Below are 20,790 nucleotides of genomic sequence, written 5' to 3'. Positions count from 1 at the left end.
ACTGTGTCTGTGGGGACGCCCGACCAAGTCGGAGGTAACATGGGGATTCGCACTGGTGATCCCTGTGTGGTTAGGCAACGGAATAGACCGCTACGCTACCCGGACGCTGAAGGTTATTCTTTACAACAGCAAATAAACTGACATACAATACATACATTTGTTGAAATCTACTGCTAAATTAAATATGCTGGTTATACATCGTACAGCTGGGCAACATTTTGGTGCGGTAACGTGGAAGTAATGCCAACGATTTCTCACGGCCCCAAGAACTTGAATTACAATGAGGTTCTACTGAGAAATGAATAGAGCAGCCAGGTCCCATCTATCTGCACCTTAAAGTGATAGCTTTCATAAAACCTGAGTGCAGCTCTTGGTGCAGAGCGGCCCTGCAAAGTCAACTGCCTCGCTGATAAATGAACTGGCCAATACTGTGTAGGTGTATGTATGTAGGTATGTGAGAGAGTGTGTGTGTGCACTTGTGAGTGTGCATGGGCGAAGGTGAAGCAGGGCTGTCATGATCCAGGGATCAAGTAATGGGATGCCCACCTACATCACATTAGTCCTCTGTGCAATTGGAGGGCTATGGATGCGGGCTGCTGCCTGGGAGGGATTGGGGGTGGGGTGGGGGGAGGGGGGAGGGACCTACTTTGTCTGGAGACGTTATCAGTCACACTGGCGTTGTCCTCTGAAATGTTATCGCTCACATCACTGACGTATGACTCATCGTCTGAGGCCTGTCAGCAGAACAGAGACAGAGGGGAGTGAGTCAGTGCAGTAGGGTACTACACGTGCTAATAGGACGGCGGATCAAAAGCGTGTCGCTGCAGCAACTGACACACACAGACACACACACACACACACTGCAGTTTGCCAGTGGCTAGCAAACTGCAGCAGTCACTGGCTATCTGTCCCACTGCGGTAATCATAAGACGAGACACTGCAGCGTTTCCATGCACTTTATTTAGCAAAACAAAACAATGAGGCCACTGGCACGCCAAAGGAGGAGCATATGGTTGTTGTTAGCTGTAATGGTTTCTACTACAGTTGCCTGCTATCTTCTGGTGGATGTTTGGCCAGCAGTGTGCTACTGGTCTGAATGGCCCTGGTGTCCAAGCCAGAGGATGGAGGTATTGATGGATTTCCTTGGCGAGTAATCCTTCAACATGTCTCTATGCCTGCCTGGGGAGCAACAATGCTTGATGACTCTTCTGAGACCATATTTACTCAGAGCTGGGCATTCACAGGAGTGAAAGGGGGAATATCCTTGGTGCTGGGAGAGACAGAAATCATTGTTTTGAGTGATGGACCAAACCACACTCATAAAGAAAAGGCTTATCATATAAAACCTTAAGCTAGAAAGACAAGAGAGACAGTCAGAAATTTTTTTTTTTTTCATGACACTGCTGAACCATTTTCAGGGAGTAGGCCCAGGGGTAGACTAGAAAGTGCCCTCCAGTATGCCTGGCACTGAGCTTCCGCGGTGAGCTATCTCTGCGTCTCACCCGCCTTTTCTGAATCGCTGACTAACTCCGGCTTCACACATGGCCATTAGCTAGGCTTTATCAGACTTCCCAGCAGCGGTGCTACTTTAAACCCACCTAACCTCATTCCACTTCCTCTGTCCTTTGTTCCCCACTGTCCAACTGCCATCCTCTCTCGGTGCAATGACTCCCCCCCCCCTCCGTCTTACCTCGTTCTCTGACGAGCTGGCAGACAGAAGCACCTCCTGGGCATCAAAGAACTCGGAGACGGACTCCGACATGGAGAGCCGGCTCTCATTGGAGGCCTGTTGAGTTAGAGGGATTCCCATCTGTTCGCCTGCCTGGGGACAAACACGTGAGAACGCGTCAGTTTCACGCCGTCTTCCCGTAGCGACACCAAGAGAAATCTGGATGGACGAGAAATGTGAAAATGCAAAGTTGATGATGATGATGAGGATTTATTTCGAATATGTAAATAAGCAGGATATAACATACAGATAAGCCATTGCCAAAAATCTGAAGTGATCAACAAATCCACACATCAAACTCAGCAAACAAACCTCCGTATGCATCAGATTATTTGTTTTGGTTTTTTTCCCCCCCTTTTTCCCCCCTAATTGAACTTGGCCAATTACCCCACTCTTCTGAGCCGTACCGGTCGCTGCTCCACCCCCTCTGCAGACTACCACATGCCTCCTCCCATACATGTGGAGTCGCCAGCCGCTTCTTTTCACCTGACAGTGAGGAGTTTCACCAAGGGGATGTACTGTGTAGGAGGATCACGCTACTCCCCCCAGTTCCCCCTCCCCCCTGAACAAGCGCCCCGACCGACCAGAGGAGGTGCTAGTGCAGCAACCAGGACACATACCCACATCCGGCTTCCCACCCGCAGACACGGCCAATTGTTGTCTGTAGGGATGCCTGGCCAAGCCGCAGGTAACACAGGGATTCGAACCGGCGCTCCATGTTGGTAGGCAACGGAATAGACTGCCACGCCACCCGGACGCCCGTCCCTATAGCTCTTGATTGGTCCTTCATACCTCTTCTTGAACTGCGTAATGTTTGCACTTTGTTTTGAGTTCCATGAGACTGTTCCACAATTTTACCCCCCAGACTGAAACGCCCACGCTCTTCCAAGTTGTACCGTACATATCCTTATAGATGGGGGGGCAAGCGCACCACTTTTTCTTTTTTAACCCTGATTAGTCATTTTTTTCCATTAAACCTGATGTCAGGGTCAGCATAAGCTAATCATCTTTTAAACTCACCTGCCAAGGCTTACCGGAAAGACCATTACTCCTTCAGAGTGAAGATCAATAATGCAGCGGACAAAATGCTGTGAGCAAAAACTACACAGCGCTTTTCCGGTTCACTGTCAGCACCGCTTCACCTTTCGGGGGTGGGGGGGGGGGAATCTAGGGGTAGCTTATGACCGATTCCTTTGTGACGGGGCCAGAGTGACTTACCTCGTCAGGCGTGGAGATGATGTTCACACTGACCACCTGCTCGTTCAGGACGGACTCGGAGTGGATGCGGTTGAGTCGGGTCCGAAGCTCAACATTTTGGGACAGGGCCTGGTTAATGAACGTTTCCATTATTTTTGCGACTTCAAGAGGAATGAGCTGAATGACGTGTTCACAGCATAGGGGCATACTGCTTCAAAAAGTAAAGAAAATAAAGGCTGCAATGACCTCAAAAAAGAGAGAGATGGGGGGGGGGGGACAATAAAGGCCGCTAACCTTTTCAGTGGAGATTAAACAGTCGGCGACATCAGCAGTGCCTTCTGTAGCTATTACAGATTATCAGATACAGGTTATTATTATCGTATATAGAGGAGGCATGGCTCAGGAGGTAGAGCAGATCGTCTAGTAACCGGAAGGTCGCTGGTTCGATCCCCGGCTCCTGCAGAGAGCGTGATGAAGTGTCCTTGAGCAAGACACTGAATGTTTAACTGCTCCCCCAATGTACTCTTTCTTTTTTGCCACTTTTTCTCCCCAATTGTATCCGGTCAATTACCCACTCTTCCGAGCTGTCCCGATTGCTGCTCCACCCCCTCTGCCGATCCCGGGAGGGCTGCAGACTACCACATGCCTCCTCCGATGCACATGGAGTCACCGGCCGCTTCTTTTCACCTGACAGTGAGGAGTTTCACCGATGGGACGTAGCGCATGGGAGGATCACGCTAATCCCCCAGTTCCCCCTCCCCCCCAAACAGGCGCCCCGACCGACCAGAGGAGACGTTAGTGCAGCGACCAGGGCACATACCCACATCTGGCTTCCCACCCGCAGACACCGCCAATTGTGTCTGAAGGACGCCCGACCAAGCCAGAGGTAACACGGGGATTCGATCTGGCGATCCCCATGTTGGTAGGCAATGGAACAGACCGCCACGCTACCCGGACCCTTAACTGCTCCTGATGAGCAGGTTGGCGCCTTGCACGGCAGCCTCCACCATCGTTGTGTGAGTGTGTGTTTGAATGGGTGAACATGACACGTACGCTGTAAAGCACTATTATAAATGCAGTCCATTCACCATTTATTACACAACAACTTCCTACAATCTACTTCTGATACAATAAGGTGCTAAGCCTTTAAAACCTGACATCCAGCCTCCACCTGTCTTCTCAGAGGGAAACCCCCCCCCCCCAAAAAACATCCAATTAGGGAAAAAACTGAGATAAATCAGCTGACACATTTCACTGAAATGATGTCGACTCCTCGCAGAGGCTCGGTCTAACGAAATCATCGGGGTGGAGCCGGTCCTTAGGAGCGGTGCTAATGAACTGTATGGCAGGGCTGCTTCTCTCCAATTAATGCGGGGAGGGGGGGTGGGTGATGGGAGTTTCTAAACTCACTTGCCCCTCTTCTCATTTCTTCCCGTTTAAGTTTTGTAATAACGGTTGCAGTGGCTGCACGGAATCAGCCGTGTTTTGTGTGTGTGTTTGTGTGTGTGTGTGCATTCTTGTGCTGGCACATCATTGTGAGCTTATCTCAGAATATGACAAATTAGAAATGTGTGCAGTTTGAAAAAAAAGAAAGATGCTAACAACACTTTCATTATAACCAGTGGTGACAGACATTTCCTCTCTACTCTCCTCTTAACAGTTTCAGATAGTAAAGTATAACTTCAATAAACACTGTGCTGGGCAGACCAGTATTCAGACTGGGGGCCGATGACCCCGAAAACTGCTCCACCCCCCCTGCCGATCCGGGGAGGGCTGCAGACTACCACATGCCTCCTCCGATACATGTGGAGTCGCCAGCCGCTTCTTTTCGCCTGACAGTGAGGAGTTTCGCCAGGGGGACGTAGCGCGTGGGAGGATCGCGCTATTCCCCCCCCCCCCCCAGTTCCCCCTCCCCCCTGAAAAGACCGACCAGAGGAGGCGCTAGTGCAGCAACCAGGGCACATACCCACATCCGGCTTCCCACCCGCAGACACGGCCAATTGTGTCTGTAGGGACGCCCGACCCAGCCGGAGGTAACATGGGGATTCGAACAGGCAATCCCCGTGTTGGTAGGCAACGGAATACCGCACGCTACCTGGATGCCCCCAGTCTACATTTATTATTAGCAATGGAAGGAGGTAACAACAGGGGACTATGGGTCATGTCTGAAGAGATGACCCGTATAAAGATTTTTTTTATTTACCTGTGATAGAGACTTCCTGAGGGTGTTGATCTGAGCCGCCTGGCTTAACTGCTCCTGCTCGGACAGAACCTGTTTGATCTTCTCTTTCTCTATGGCCACCGTGTTGAAGGCTGACTTAAGAAGAGAGTGGACTACACAGAGAAGGGACAAAAGATGATTAAATACTAACACCGTGAGTGAAGATCCATCCATCCATTATCTGAACCGCTTATCCTGCTCTCAGGGATGCTGGCGCCTATCCCAGCAGTCATTGGGCGGCAGGTGGGGAGACACCCTAGACAGGCCGCCGGGCCATCATAGCCCCCCCACCACACACAAACACACACACACACATACATACACATTCACACCTAGGGACAATTTAGTACGGCCGATTCACCTGACCTACATGTCTTTGGACTGCGGGAGGAAACCGGAGCACCCGGAGGAAACCCACAGAGACACGGGAAAAACATACAAACGCCACACATAGGACGACTCGGGACGACCCCCAAGGTTGGACTACCCCGGGGCTTGAACCCAGGACCTTCTTGCTGTGAGGTGACCGTGCTAACCACTGCGCCACCGTGCCACCCGCAAGTGAAGTTTACATACAAAATTCCCAACTGTTTCCGCATATCTCTCCTGCTAAAATACATATCTGCAACAGCGACAAGCAGGTAATTTGAACAGGGAGTAACAGACTGGCTAACTGAAAACACAGCATCCAGAGTGGACGAATATGTTAATGCACCCTGCTCAATTCCAGCTCGGTCTAATATGCCCGCAGGGGGCTGCAATCATGCATGCTGCCTGCCAACCTTTCTGGGCGATGGTGCAGAAGTCCTCCTGCAGTTTAATGTAGTCGCTGGTGCACTCTGTACTGTCTGTCATCCGTGAGACAGGTGTCTGGAAGTCCCCCAGTTCAGCGCACAGGTTTGGGTTGGAGGAGTGGAGGCGGACAGGAGACATACTGGCAGAAAGGGGGACCTGGGGAGGGCACGAGCAAAGAAGGGAGGGCTGTTGACCGTCACTTTGAGAGATGCGACGCTGCTATAAGAGTTCTGTAGTTGGCAAATATGCAACTGCAAGGACCAAGAACCTGGTGGTTGTGGCTTTGGCTCCACAAAGCTCGACTAGCTCTAGCCTAAAGTATCACGACTCTGCTTCGGGATGTCATAGGGGTCCTTGTCGGCAATAATCTTTCGATATTTTTCCTTCTATGAACATTTTTTCCCCTCTTTTTCTTCCCAATTGTACTTGGCCAATTACCCCACTCTTCCAAGCCGTCCCGGTCGCTGCTCCGCCCCCTGCCGATCCAGGGAGGGCTGCAGACTACCACATGTCTCCTCCGATACATGTGGAGTTGCCAGCCGCTTCTTTTCACCTGACAGTGAGGAGTTTCACCAGGGGGACATAGCACATGGGAGGATCATGCTATTCCCCCCAGTTCCCCCTCCCCCCCGAACAGGCGCCCCGACCAATCAGAGGAGGCGCTAGTGCAGCAACCAGGACACATACCCACATCCGGCTTCCCACCCGCAGACACGAGCAATTGTGTCTGTAGGAACGCCCGACCATGCCGTAGGTAACAGGGGGATTCGAACCGGCGATCCCAATGTTGGTAGGCAACGGCATAGACCGCCACGCTACCTGGACGCCCTCTTCTATGAACATTTTTGATTTCAAATACCTTGAATTAAACAACAACTAAATAAAAACGCATTGCTTATCTAACTGCAACTGATGAGTCCAGTCACTCATGAGTGTTCGTCAGTCTCATCCCTGAGATCATCTAGTGAGGAAGAATTGGACTCTTCATCAGTTATTCTGCTTGGAAGCCATACAGTAAAATGAAATGTACATAATGAAAGGAAAAGGCTTTTAAACGTTCCCCTGATGTGGAGGACAGTTTAAGAAGCAAGGGGGTGTATATATGAATTCATAAAAAGGTTAGCCTTTTCCAGAAGTACCGCGTTAAGCAGAGAGAGGGAGGATTGAAAAATCATTATTCAGGTCAAGTCGCAGCACACCAAGATCAAGTGCCAAGTGCAGGGGGCACTAACTAGTACTCAGACGACAAAGAATATACAAAAATAAAAACCTCATGTGTCCTAATTATACCAGGACTGCTCAGCTGACTCAAGGGGTATGCCAAGGAATAGATTTTAAGTCATTTCGCCAACTCATTTATCCAGACAGTTAGCATCGAAACTCAAGGATAATGGTAAACCACTTTTATTGTACATGAGGCTGTGGTGATCAAATCTTTGACCTCACAATTAATGGTTGTTTCTTTTCTTTGGATTTTTTTCCTCACCTTTTCTCCCCAATTGTACTCGGCCAATTACCCCACCCCTCCGAGTTGTCCTAGTTGCTGCCCCACCCCCTCTGCCGATCCGGGGAGGGCTGCAGACTACATCATGCTTCCTCCAATACATGTGGAGTCGCCAGCCGCTTCTTTTCACCTGACAGTGAGGGGTTTTGCCAGGGGGATGGAGGGGTGTAAGAAAATATCGATACACCCGAGTATCGTGATATTCTCTTTTGTGATACTGTATCAATTCTCAAAACCACTGTATCGATTTTTAATTTGTTTACATGTAAAGATTTGTGACAAACATGTTGTGTTGTGTGTAACCCCACGACCGCTACATAACAGTGTTGTAATCTATCTTCAGCCATTTTGACTCTTCCACTCCAACCCAACAACGTAAACTGAGACAGGAAGTAGCATAAGCACAAAGAACACAGGCCTATGAAATCGCAATATATCGCCTTTCTTACACTATCGCAGTATATCGCTATATATTGAATCATAGCCCTGTATCGTGATACGTATCGTACCGCCAGATTCTCGCCAATACACAGTGAGGAGTTTCGCCAGGGGGACCTAGCGTATGGGAGGATCATGCTATTCCCCGCAGTCCCCCCCCCCCCTCGAAAAGGCGCCCCGACCGACCAGAGGAGGTGCTAGTGCAGCAACCAAACACATACCCACATCCGGCTTCCCACCCGCAGACACGGCCAGGTGTGTCTGTAGGGACGCCCGACCAAGCCGGCGGTAACACAGGGATTCGAACCGGCGATCCCCGTGTTGGTAGGCAACAGAATAGACCGCTACACTACCCGGATGCCCCCAGGACGGTTGTTTCTGAACCTTAAGAGTGCAGTGACCCCAATGTTCACTTTAAAAAGCAGCCGGGGTACTACGTTTATACAGAGAGCTCCTCGGAGTAGTTCGGAGTTCTTAGTTTCTTGGACACTGCACTCATTCTGTGTTTAAGAGCGCGCTAAACTAATCTAAACTAGCTTCAAGTCTGTGTGTGTTATGTGTTAACGTGTGTGTGTGCGTGTGTGTGTTAGTCTGAGCCAATGTGTCTGAAATAGAAACAGGTTAAAGATCTGAGCAAAAGTAGGTACCTGGAGTTGGAATTTCACATCTTTGCCAACACTTTTTGTTCTCCATCTTCTGTTCAAGCGCTTTTCTTTCTTTGACAATTCTACACAATTGGTCTACGACGCACGTGTGGAACAAGATATGCAACAAAAGGTGGTTAACAGAGCAAACATGGCCACAAATAAAGCAGAAAACAGGACACAATGTGACTGCAGTTAATCGGAGAAGACATCACCAAGCAGCAAACATAATTTCAAGGCAATGTTATATGTGTGGTTAAAAAATAAAATCAGTTCAAGCCAAATGAAAATAAAAGCAATTAGATAGCAATCAGTTAGAGGGGAAGCAAGAAGGTGTTTCTATGAACAAGGCTGAATGTGGTTGGTCTTTTTTTTTTTTTCAATCAATCAATTTTATTGAATATGCTGAAGAAAACATATAGGCAATAAAAAGAAATAAACAAAATCATCGGCAACATATAAGCAACAAATAAGCAACTCAAATAATACTGATCATGTAAGAAGAAGTTGAGAACTTTTCTAGTCCTACCCCCTTATACTATTCATGATTGCATGACGCATTGATAATAGATAATAATTGATAATAGAAAAAGAAAGTTCAATTTACAGCCATCAGTGTCTGTCTGTGATTTCTATTTCAGTCGACTCAAACAAATCAACCCATTTGGACAAAAAAAAAACAACAAAAAAAACAAACAAACAAAAAACTGGTCACTGGTCCATCTCATAACCGTTCAATGTTTTGTTTCTGAGGAGTCTTTTTATTTCCCCCATTCTCCCCTCGGGGATGAACAAAGTATTCTGATTCTGATTTAGTTCAAATAAAGTACCACATGTTCAGCTCGTAACTGCAGTTATTCCACAAACCAACTCCCTTGGCTGTAACACAGTGATGTTTTGCGTCTGTCCTTAGCGGTGGTTTTTTGAATATACAGGTTCTTCTCAAATTGTGTTTACTTTCTCTCAGTTAGGACAACCCTTGGACACTAACAGGTAATTTCTTGATTTATTACTCTGTACATAATTTGAATAGTTTTAAAATCAACAAAATCTTTGATAAAAAGTTGATGTGCTGATTCTCTGTAAGCGGTTTTATTTACAATTCGTATAGCTCTTTTTTTGGAGGTTGAAGATCGGATCTGTGTTTGTTTTGTATGTGTTCCCCCACACTTCCACACAGTAGTTAATGTATGGGAAAACAGTACAATGTATATAGGGGAGCTTGATTTTGTAGATCTTTGACTTTGTTCAGTATTGCAACTAATTTGGATATTTTAGCTTAAATATAATTTATGTGCAGCTTCCAACTTAATTTGTTGCCTGTTAATTCTCAGAGAAATGTAATTTCAGATACTTTTTCAATTACTACGTCATTTATCATGAGTTTCTTGTCTTGAGTTGGTAGATCGATTCCCAAAGATTCTAAATTTTGTTTTGCTTAAATTCAGTGTTAGTTTATTTGCATCAAACCAACTCTTCATCCTGCTCAATTCCTTTCCCACTGTATCCAAGAGTTGTTCCAAGTTGTCTCCACAGCAGAGTAAGTTTGTATCATCTGCAAATAGAATGGTTTTCAGGGTTTTTGACACTTCACATATATTGTTTACGTACAATATGAACAACAATGGTCCCAACACTGAGCCCTGGGGCACCCCACACCTAAACTTCAGTAAGGGTGATTTGAAGTTTTGTATTCCGACCTGGTACTTATTCTGTAGATAATGAATGCCCAGGACAGTGCTATCCCTTTGATACCATATATTCATATTTTTATTAATAACTCATGACCTACCGTGTCAAATGCCTTTATTAAGTCCAGAAATACCATTACTGCATTTTTTTTTTCTATTGCCTTTGTAATTTCTTTTACAAATTCTACCAGTGCAGATGGGGTTAAATGAGGTTAAAACCATATTGTTGTTCATACCGAACATTGTTTTGTGATAAAATCACCTAGCCTTGTATAAAATGTTTTTTCCAGTATTTTAAAGAACTGTGGAAGCAGGGAAACAGGTGTGTAGTTTGAGAGTACATGTTTGTCTCCAGCTTTATATATTGGTCTAACTTAAGCTGTTTTCATTTTTTTTTTTAAATGCACTGGTTTGTAGAGACTGGTTAGGGATATGTGTCAGGGGTTTGGCTATACATTTGATAATATTTTTAACTGTATACATGTCAATACCATTCCAGTCTGTGGACTTCTGGCTCTTGAGTTTTTTTTACAGTGTCAATAATTTCTTTATTTGTCAGTCCCTCTTATGAATTTTATTTCCTTAACATATCTATCTTTACTTTCTAAACCATCATTGCCACCAGTTTTTGCAATCTCCCCTGTCAAACCAGGACCAACACTAGCAAAACATTCATTGAACTCATCTACAGCTGAAGCCATAGCAGTAGTGGTTGTGTTGTTTTTTGTCAGGGAATGGTTGGGGTATCCTGCCTTCCAAGTTCCTTTTGTAATAATGCCGTTCAATATTTGCCATGTATTTTTTATGTTGTTTTCATTTCCCTCCCATAATTTCACATTCCTTTTTGCTGCTTCTCATAATTCGTGTTAGTTTGTTTTTATATATCTTATACTGTGTGTGTTCGGCCTCTGCTGTTCTTTCCTTTAAACATTCTTTATATAATAGATCTTTTTTCGCTTGCATGCGTTTAATATTCCCTTAGTTAGCCACAGTTTCTCAGCATATTTTTGTTCCACTACTTTCTTTAGTAGGGGACAATTTTTTTGATAGAGAGCAGTTGTTATGGACAGAAATGTGTCATAGGCTACATCGACATCTTCCACATAAACATTATTCCAGTCTTGTTTCATTAGGTATTGTTTAAAGGAGAAGACAGCATCTTTTGATTTGAGGAGTAATGCAGTTGACAGCTGAATTTTTAACAGCTGGGGCCTCACAATAGAAGCTTGAGACACACACCTCCATTGTTGCTTGGGCAATATACCCCATCATCATACCCCCCATCACTTTACAGAAACAGACTTGGAAAGAACCTGGGAGTGAAAATAACTAGACTGAATGGTGTCGAGATGTCCCGCCAGCCAGATTACGCTTTCTTTCCCCCCAGCTCTGTGTGTGTTTACATGTTTATGTGCCTGCATGGGTATCTGTGCACTTGTGTTAATGGATGTGTCTGCTTCACCTGCATGTCAGTGAAGTTGGGTGCAGACTGAGTCCTCTGTAGGATCTCCAGACTCTGCAGTAATCTGCTGAGCTCAATCAGGTTGGACTGGCAGCGTGCGAGCTCTAAAACACAAAAAAAAAAAATCACAAACAAACACACACAATTTTATGTTGTATGACGACTATCAATCAATTTCTAAGAAATAAGAGAGTCGTGAGACTTTTTAAAACACTTCTTTCACCACATTAACAATGGCGGTCATGTTTTAACATTAATCCATTTGGGCTTTCTAAAACTATATTTGGATGTCTTGCATATGAGGGGAGAGCACACTCAATGCCATTCACATTACTTAAAAAGATTAGGGAGAAGATGCAGGGTTCAGAGGGTTGGGGTTGGGGTGGGAGTGGGGTGTTTTCATGGAGCATTTACCTTCTGCGCACTTGTCCATCTCCTCCGACTCCTGCAGCCATGCTGCCACCTTGCTTTGGCCATTGCTGTAGGAGGCGGGCAGACTGTTGCTGCTGCTGCTGCTGGGGGCCACCTGCTGCCACGGCAGGCTGCTAGGCTTGGCCTGCTGTACGGGAATAAGATAAGAGAAGCTGGATACTGACAAATGAGCCCGGGAATGTAATCTCCGTTTCGATTAACGCAGGGTTTGATTGCAATGTCTGACTCAGGAGTATCATGGATAAATCAGTTCGGTTTGTATGTATGTTGACATTGAGAAAGGAAGACTTGCCCTAGAAATCACATCTTGGATGAACGACATCGCTGATATATGAGATGCCGTTTAAATGGATGGAGAAAGGGAGCAAGCAATGTTCTCCCCTCTCTCAACAACTGCTGCTGAGGTACCCATGAGCAAGGCACATCCTTCTCAACTACTCTATTGGAGCCAATGAGTGGCATACAGTAGGAGACTATGATTTAACTGGGGGAGCTACGAGTTGTGAGTGTGTGTCATTGCATTAGCGTCAAAAAAAGTTTGACGTGCTTAATGAACTTTTCATTGACGCAAAACAATAAAAAATATACTGTGTATATACTGGATGTTATAGCACAAATCGGTAAAAGCCATGAGACCACAATGAACATCTGCTGAGGTTGCTGGTTGGCATTGACTTCCTGACGTAGCAGTAATTCCCACTCTGGGATTGGAGCTCTTCATTTACCCTGCTCTTCGGGGAGCGCTCTTGAGACCAGGGCCCAGCTGCTGTGAGTCCAGGGTCCAGTTATCATCTCTAATGGCCTGAGTCAGCCGGAGGAGAGCTAACCCTCTCAGGAGACCTCACACAAGCCAACCCAACACATTCACACACACCGTGTAGACACTTCTCACCAGGGCCACCGGTGGTTCACTGTGCTGGAAACAGTCTAGACAAACATGCCGGGCTGTTTTGCTAATGATCAGGCTACAATTACTTGTCCAATCTGCATTGGAGCATTAGGCAGGTATCTAATTACACATTCACCGCCATTAGTCTTGTCATTAGCCATGTAACACGGGCTCAGAGCTATTAACACACAATACAATGTTATGTTGAACAACAGAGCCCGTCAACAAAAACAGTTAACTTGTTTTTGCAGACTTCCTGACTAAGCTGTCTATCCACTCTTTAACGTTTCTTTATTCCAGCTCTCGCCGTAATCTGTTTGTATGGAAATGCAGCAACTACACAAAGGAGCTTACAAGAAAAAAAAACCTCACACACAGACAAGGTGATGGGTATTGAGTTGACAGGCCTGTATATTCAACATCCCACACAAAGCCAAGAGAATCCTCTCTGATCATGTGAAGTCCGCCTGTCGTCTCCTGTTATGAGTTATATTTCTCCCTCTTTGGTGCTTCTTAGAGACCCGGGCTTCTCATTATAACAGGTCTTGGCAATCCTTCATTTCCTATGCCATACTCTCCTTGAATCAGTGACTGCATTTTGCTCAATGCAGAGGCTTCTTTTTAAGCGTTGTGCGTAGTAGAAACTTGAAATCTAAAAAACTGTTTCAGCTCCCCAATGCCTTTTGACTCCATTCTCTGGAGGACAGGAGCAGCACTGTGGGACGTCATGAGAGACGGGGGGGGGGGGGGGGCACTCAACATCCATTTCCCCCCCCCAATTGTATCCAGCCAATTACCCCACTCTTCCGAGCCGTCCCAGTCGCTGCTCCACCCCATCTGCCGATCCGCGGAGGGCTGCAGACTACCACATGCCTCCTCTGATACATGAGGAGTCGCCAGCTGCTTCTTTTCACCTGACAGTAAGGAGTTTCACCAGGGGAACGTAGAGCATGGGAGGATCACGCTATTCCCCCCAGTCCCCCCTCCCCCCTGAACAGGCGCCCCCAACCGACCAGAGCAGGTGCTAGTGCAGCAACCAGGACACATACTCACATCAGGCTTCCCACCCGCAGACACGGCCAATTGTGTCTGTAGGGACACCCGACCAAGCCGGCGGCAACACGGGGATTCGAACCGGCGATCCCCATGGTGGTTGGCAATGGAACAGACTGCCACGTCACCTGGACGCCACTCAGTGTCATTTTGACAGTAAAGGAAGTTGAGTAATAACACGGAGGAGAGTTCTCTTTAATCTATCATAAGTTCCCAACCCAAATATTGCAAACTGACCTGAGGAAGCAGCAAACCGCATCACAGCGACTGCGTTTTCACACGGCACGTAATGCGTCAGTTTGCTGCGTCACTCCAAACCAACATCCAGATCAGGTTCGGACCCGCATCTGTAATGCGGGTCACTTGATGAAAAAGGCCCGACACGGGTCGAGCGGTTCACTGGCTGACATTGCCGACTTCATACAGCGCGCCCTAATGGGACTGAGACCCAAAACAGCTGCAGAGGAAAACATTAAATGTTCTCCTCCTCCGTAAATAATGCCGGCGACGTCTGACCCCCTCCACCATCTCTTGTACTCTCCTCCGCCTAATGACTGTTTGGAGCTGGTAAAACTGCCGCATTTGAGATAGGCTAAAGCTTACAATAAAACAAATTAAGGCAATTGTGCTGAAGAAATTGTCCACCACAGTTGGCTCCATGTTGAAGTAGCTGTAATCAAAGTTGTATCATCTGACACAATGCATGACCAGTGACCCATTCCCATGTCTTGTGATAACGGCTTGACATGCAGATAACGCAAGTCATCGGGTTTGTGTAAAAGTGTTCAACACAGGTCAGCCCTGTGCTGGGATATCATGGATTAAACATGGATCCTTGGAGTAAAAATATTACAAGAGAACTAGGGGGATGGTGGGGGCACCCACCTTGGTTTCATGTCCTGCAGTGGGGGCTGGCTGGGGGGACTCCATAGCAGCTGAGGGAGGAAAAGTTCGGATGGTGCCATCCCGGGGTGATCGCACAATCTCATTCTGACGGTACAGCCGGTGGTGACGCAACTTGGACACCCAGGCATCAAAGATATCTGGGGATTTGACCTTGGAGGAGGGAAAGAAAGGGACAGACAGTGAGAGACCTCGGTGCTGGTGTGCTCTTTTTGAGGTGGGAGAAGTTGATGCCTGTGACTTTTGTCTATTGACACTTGACCACTTCTGCTTGATGTCAAGGACTCGTTCTTGCTCACCTTCAGGTGATAGATGTGTTCCTCGGTGTCCAGGTCAATGCGGCGGGCCCTCTTCTTGACGGACATGACGGAAAGACCAACATCGATGCTTCCATGCAGTTTGCCTTTCTGGATCTGAGGTGATGGCGAAAATAATTAAGGTCACCGTCAAATTTCGATTAGAAAGCACAAAGTTGTGTATTTCCACTTCCAAATGTTGACATTCAAATTAAAACTCCTCGCATTTTGTGACATTCCACAAAGTTACGTTTGTTAAGTAAAAACAATAACTGAAAACCTGTACAGAGTTGTGAATGAGCAGAGGAACACAAAGCAATTTTTTGGGGGCCTTTTTCCCCTCTTCTTCTCCCCAATTGTACTTGCACAATTACCCCACTCTTCCTAACCATCCCGGTCGCTGCTCCGCCCCCCCTGCTGATCCGGGGAGGGCTGCAGACTACCACATGCCTCCTCCGATACATGTGGAGTTGCCAGCCGCTTCTTTTCACCTGACAGTGAGGAGTTTCACCAGGGGGACATAGCACCTGGGAGGAGCACGCTATTCCCCCCCTCGAACAGGCGCCCCAACTGACCAGAGGAGGCGCTAGTGCAGCGACCAGGACATGTACCCACATCCGGCTTCCCACCCGCAGACACGGCCAATTGTGTTTGTAGGGACGCCCGACCAAGCCGGAGGTAACACGGGGATTCGAACCAGCAATCCTCGTATTGGTAGGCGACAGAATAGACCGCTACGCTATTTGGACGCTAAAGCAATTTTTTTTGCCTCAGTTGTGTATGACGAAGGTTAAGTCACTTTCAGAATCAAATCAGAATCATGTTTATTGGCCATGTATAGGATTACACACACATGGAATTTGACTCTGGTTTCGTGGCTCTCTCAGTGTACTTAACATAGTATAACAATACAGCACAACAATCTTCAGATATATACACAAAGATTGACTGTAGAGAGGCAAAATAGGGGGCGATAAAGTGCAGTGGTGCAGAGAATATACCAGAGATGCTGAAATAGATGTTAGCAGGTTACTTACATACATGCCGGAGGCAGACGGACATGACAGAGCATACCAGTATACGTACAGTGTACAGTACAGTATATACTAAATGGCTGGATTGTGGATCTATGTAATTGCTGAAGACACGGCAGTTTTGTCAGTTTTTCAGATTTCCTGCAGATTGACACGGTGCACAGAAACAGTTAGCCATGTGACCATTGCTGCGGCTGTAAGTGCTGACTCACGCCGTGTCGGGCCAGGCTGCCCTCTACTTCTGCCTGTGGGTGTCAGTCGGGGTTACTTACATCAATGGGGGACTTGGAGTACTTCAGGATACCATTGTCCAGAACAAAAAAGCGCTGTGGAAAAACAGAGACGGGACCAAAAATCAAGCCTTGGTAATTAATAACAGTTTTTAAAACAAAGACAGGGAGGTTGCATGTAAATGGCATTAACCGGTATTAATCAGTTTTACCTTCTTAATTCACAAGTTATTACGTTGAGTACTTTTGCTGAATGGGAATTAGATACGTGATACTGACTGTGTATGCTTCTAAAAAAAGCACCATAAAAGCTTGGGATGAATGAAGACTGTCTCTAAGGAGAGATCCTCTAGTCACTTGCTTGTCACAGCAAAAAAAAAGGACAAGTAAAGGCAGAGGACGGGAGAGAAAGAAAAGGAAATTAGATTGTTCAATTACACTAGACAGAGGACTGTTTCTAAAATTACAAGGGCAGCCGTATTCGAAAGTGTGTTTTCACAAAGGAAATCGATTCCACGGAGTGCGAGAGGGTTGCGTCTCGTCAGGTCAGCAGAGCCCCACCTTGTGCCAGCCTTTCAGGGGCCATTTTCGCCTCTTCAACATGAAGCCCTCATGTTTATCTGGCCTCTGGACGTTGCTCTGACCGATTTTCAGCCCCTCGATGATTTCCCAGCTGTCTGCCTCCTAGGATTAAATAAAAACAGGGTGCTCTGTCAAAATTAATCTCCTCCAGAGCCAGAGGAATAGGAAAAGCACTTGCATTTAAACAAAAAAAAAAAGATTTTCCCTAACACGCCTACAGTTTGATTAGTAGAGGAAAACAAAAGACATACAGGACCCAATTCTTTATTCTTTGAATGTACTACACATTTTACTGGAATAATGCCCCATCTCAATTCCTCTTGCACCTTCAGCATTTCCGCTCCATTAGATTTTGCCTGACTCTGCTCTTCCTGCTCCTGTTGGGTCTGCAAATCAAAGGCAGCGGAGAGATGGTAGGGTCATGTGAGGACTTAAATGACATCACCCAGCCCAGCTGCAATGAAAGCAAAATAAAATGTCTAATAACAGGTGATAAACATGACCCCCTTGCAGTTATCAGCAGACCTAACAGTGAGATCTGGTGTCTGCATGAGCGTGTGTTGCATGTGTGTGTTTGCATGTGTGTGCACGCGTAATCAAACGTGTCTGTTTTTTCGTGCACGCCTAACTTGCGTGCAGAGTCGGTAGCGACCAAACCTGCAAAGCCAATAAGGAAATACCAAACATCAGCTCTCTAGCGAAACAAACCATAAGCTGCGGCTCTTGGTTGCAGAGAGGGATGCCGCGGCCCTTAAGGCTGCTGTTGGAGTGGGGACTGGAGGACAGCTGACCTTGAACTGCAGGACACTTGACAAACGCAGACAACAGTTTGGTTAATCAAAAGACCAAGTGTGTTGCTCCATCTGCTAATGAGGTCACTCTCCCTCACCCTTGGCAGCCTCTCCTTTTAATAGCCCAGAGCATGTGGGCCACTGGAATCAGGAATACTTTTGTCATTTCACTTCATGCACTTGCGTACATGAAATTAAACGAAATACCGCTTCCCCCAGCCCACAGCAGTACAACACAACGACGAAAACACGTCCAAAAACCACAAGAACGCATATATCCAAACCAACACATATGTATATCCAAACTAAACAAAAATCACTGCCCAAGGGAACGAACCCAAGCTAGGATGACTGTCGGAACTGCCAGTCTGCACGGGTTAGCAGTTAGCTTAGCCCGCCCCGCTTCCGCGTCCTGTCAGACCGCCCTCGGCATTTCCTCCTCGGGCCCAGCTCCAGGCAGGGGCCGTGGTCTCCGGGCCCACCAGACGATGCAGACCAAGCTCTCCCAGCCATACGCCCTCGACAAACCTCCCCGTAGGCCTCACGACGACATCAAAAACGCACAGTCAACGCCAGGTGAGGCGACTGCCAGAACGCCCTCGGTGTTATCGGAACTGCCGGTCTGCATGAGCTAGCAGTTAGCTTAGCCTGCCCCGCTCTCCCAAACGAGCCAGCGCCAGCTCTCCCAGTCATCAAACGAAGACAAAACTTAGACGCAGACGTGGACAAAGACACTGCATGGACGGTCCTGGGTGAGGCCGGCGCCATCCTCCGACACCGGCACTGGGTAAGGCTGCTGCAAACGCGAATATGCGCAGCCATCTTCCCACATCTTCCCCGATGTGAGACCCTAAACCCAGTTTAAAAAAAAATCTAATACCTTCTTGAGCAACCATATCACCTTCTCAGTAGTTGGCCCAATTCCAGTGAGAGATAAGGTCAGTCTCAGCTGAACAAATGAACTGCGTTTTGTTGCCATGATGCCAGTGCATAGATTAATATGTCAACTTTTGTTCGTAACTAAGGTCTCGCGTGCATCCTCCTCGGCCTCAGTCTTAGCCTAATAGGCAATAACCACCGACAGCTTCTGTGGAAACCTCCAGACAAGCTTCCTGCTTATTATTACAGGCATAACGGAGACAGACTCACGGTCTAAAACCGACGTGTCAACGGTGCACTAAGTCAGTGATGAATTATGCTGCAATAAAGACTTTCCAGTGCACTTACAGAACACATTTTAGCGATTGCAACCACCCAGTAATAAAAATAAACCGGCTGTTTTGTGAATTGATGGTCAGTGCATCCCCATTTTCCATTCAATAGCTACAGACTCGTGATTTTAAATTAGCATAGATTTTATTATTTTGGGATTTTATTTTGGCTTTCGGTCCCTAAAACCCAAACTGAATAAGGTGTCAACACATTCATGTTCTCTGTACTCCTCCCTTCACAGAACGCTCTGTAAAAACCCGTAACAGATAAAACGTAAAGAGCTGTCCTCTCTTGGTGAGCATAAATCGGTAATGAAGGATATTGTGGCAGACTAAAAACAAGCACACAGCATTTAAAATTGCACGGGTCCTGCCAAACAAACGAACACAGGCTGCCTTTCTGTGTGATTTTTTTTTCTTCAATTTTACCCCTTTTTCTCCCCCAACTGTACCCCGGCCACTACCCCACTCTTCCGAGCTGTCCCGGTCGCTGCTCCACCCCCTCTGTCGATCCGGTGAGGGCTGCAGACTACCACATGCTTCCTCCCATACATGTGGAGTCACCGGTCGCTACTTTTCACCGGACAGTGAGGAGTTTCACCAGGGGGACGTAGCGCGTGGGAGGAGCACGCTATTCCCCGCAGTTCCCCCTCTCCCCAAACAGGCGCCCCAACCGACCAGAGGAGGCGCTAGTGCAGCGACCAGGACACATACCCACATCCGGCTCCCCCCCCCACAGATACGGCCAATTGTGTCTGTAGGGACGCCTGACCAAGCCGGAGGCAACACGGGGATTCGAACTGGCGATCCCCGTGTTGGTAGGAAACGGAATAGACCGCTACTCTACCCGGACGCCCCCAATTTTGCTTCTCTTTGCATCAATTAATACTTTACTGTTTTCTGCCTGTGTCTTTTATATGTGCCTTGAAGGGACTCCCTTAACCGGGTCTCCTTTAAAATAGAGACTGTTGTTCTCAACGAGAGAGTAACTGGTTAACAAAGGGTTAAAAATAAAATCTATTCCGGCTTGGTCGGGCGTCCGTCCCTACAGACACAATTGGCCGTGTCTGCGAGTGGGAAGCCGGATGTGGGTATGTGTCCTGGTCACTGAACTAGCGCCTCCTCTGGTCAGTCGGGGCGCCTGTTGGGGGGGGGTAGCATGATCCTCCCACGCGCTACGTCCCCCTGGGGAAACTGCTCACTGTCAGGTGAAAAGAAGCGGCTGGCGACTCCACATGTATCGGAGGAGGCATGTGGTAGTCTGCCACCCTCCCCGGATCAACAGAGGGGGTGGAGCAGCGACCGGTCGGAAGAGTGGGGTAATTGGCCGGATACAATTGGGGAGAAAAAGGGAAAAGGGGGGGGATCAATCTATCTGTCTATCTATCTATCTATCTCTACATAGATGGATGAATGAATGAATGAACGAATGAACGAACACATGCCTTTTCGATTGCGAAATGGGGAAAAAAAACAAAAACAAAAACTGCTCAGTTCAATCCGAAATTGATTCTAGCCAGTCTCCGTGAACTTTTGTGTTGATATTTGTGTAAGATAAATCTTGGGGGATCCTCCACCGACAGTGACACTCAACAATGTGGCACGGCGGACCTCATAATGCGGCGATGAATCAAACTATTACAGGTAAGGACTCAGTGAACAACAGCAAGGACAAACCCTCCTTAGGG

The 20,790-nt window shown here is 47.1% G+C and overlaps 1 protein-coding gene across 4 annotated transcripts in view; it reads right to left on the bottom strand.

Moving 5' to 3' along the window:
* Window positions 1-20,790, bottom strand: part of osbpl6 (oxysterol binding protein-like 6) — a 54,178-nt gene that overhangs the window by 12,836 nt on the left and 20,552 nt on the right. Inside the window, exons 3-13 of one of the 4 annotated variants that reach the window (XM_056289194.1) lie at window positions 17,080-17,202; window positions 16,561-16,614; window positions 15,258-15,371; window positions 14,941-15,111; window positions 12,096-12,240; window positions 11,682-11,785; window positions 5,930-6,098; window positions 5,130-5,260; window positions 2,948-3,055; window positions 1,691-1,822; window positions 647-734 (exon numbers count right to left, since the gene is read on the bottom strand). In XM_056289194.1, the coding sequence (XP_056145169.1) occupies window positions 647-734; window positions 1,691-1,822; window positions 2,948-3,055; window positions 5,130-5,260; window positions 5,930-6,098; window positions 11,682-11,785; window positions 12,096-12,240; window positions 14,941-15,111; window positions 15,258-15,371; window positions 16,561-16,614; window positions 17,080-17,202 (1,339 nt within the window). The remainder of the gene's footprint in view (window positions 1-646; window positions 735-1,690; window positions 1,823-2,947; window positions 3,056-5,129; window positions 5,261-5,929; window positions 6,099-11,681; window positions 11,786-12,095; window positions 12,241-14,940; window positions 15,112-15,257; window positions 15,372-16,560; window positions 16,615-17,079; window positions 17,203-20,790) is intronic. The other 3 variants (XM_056289195.1, XM_056289196.1, XM_056289197.1) reach the window with 3 other exon arrangements.

Source organism: Lampris incognitus, chromosome 11 (genome assembly GCF_029633865.1).
Source record: "Lampris incognitus isolate fLamInc1 chromosome 11, fLamInc1.hap2, whole genome shotgun sequence".
In the NCBI taxonomy this organism is placed as follows: Eukaryota; Metazoa; Chordata; class Actinopteri; order Lampriformes; family Lampridae; genus Lampris; species Lampris incognitus.
Note: the sequence above shows the minus strand (reverse complement) of the source record. Positions and strands in the feature narration are given on the sequence as shown.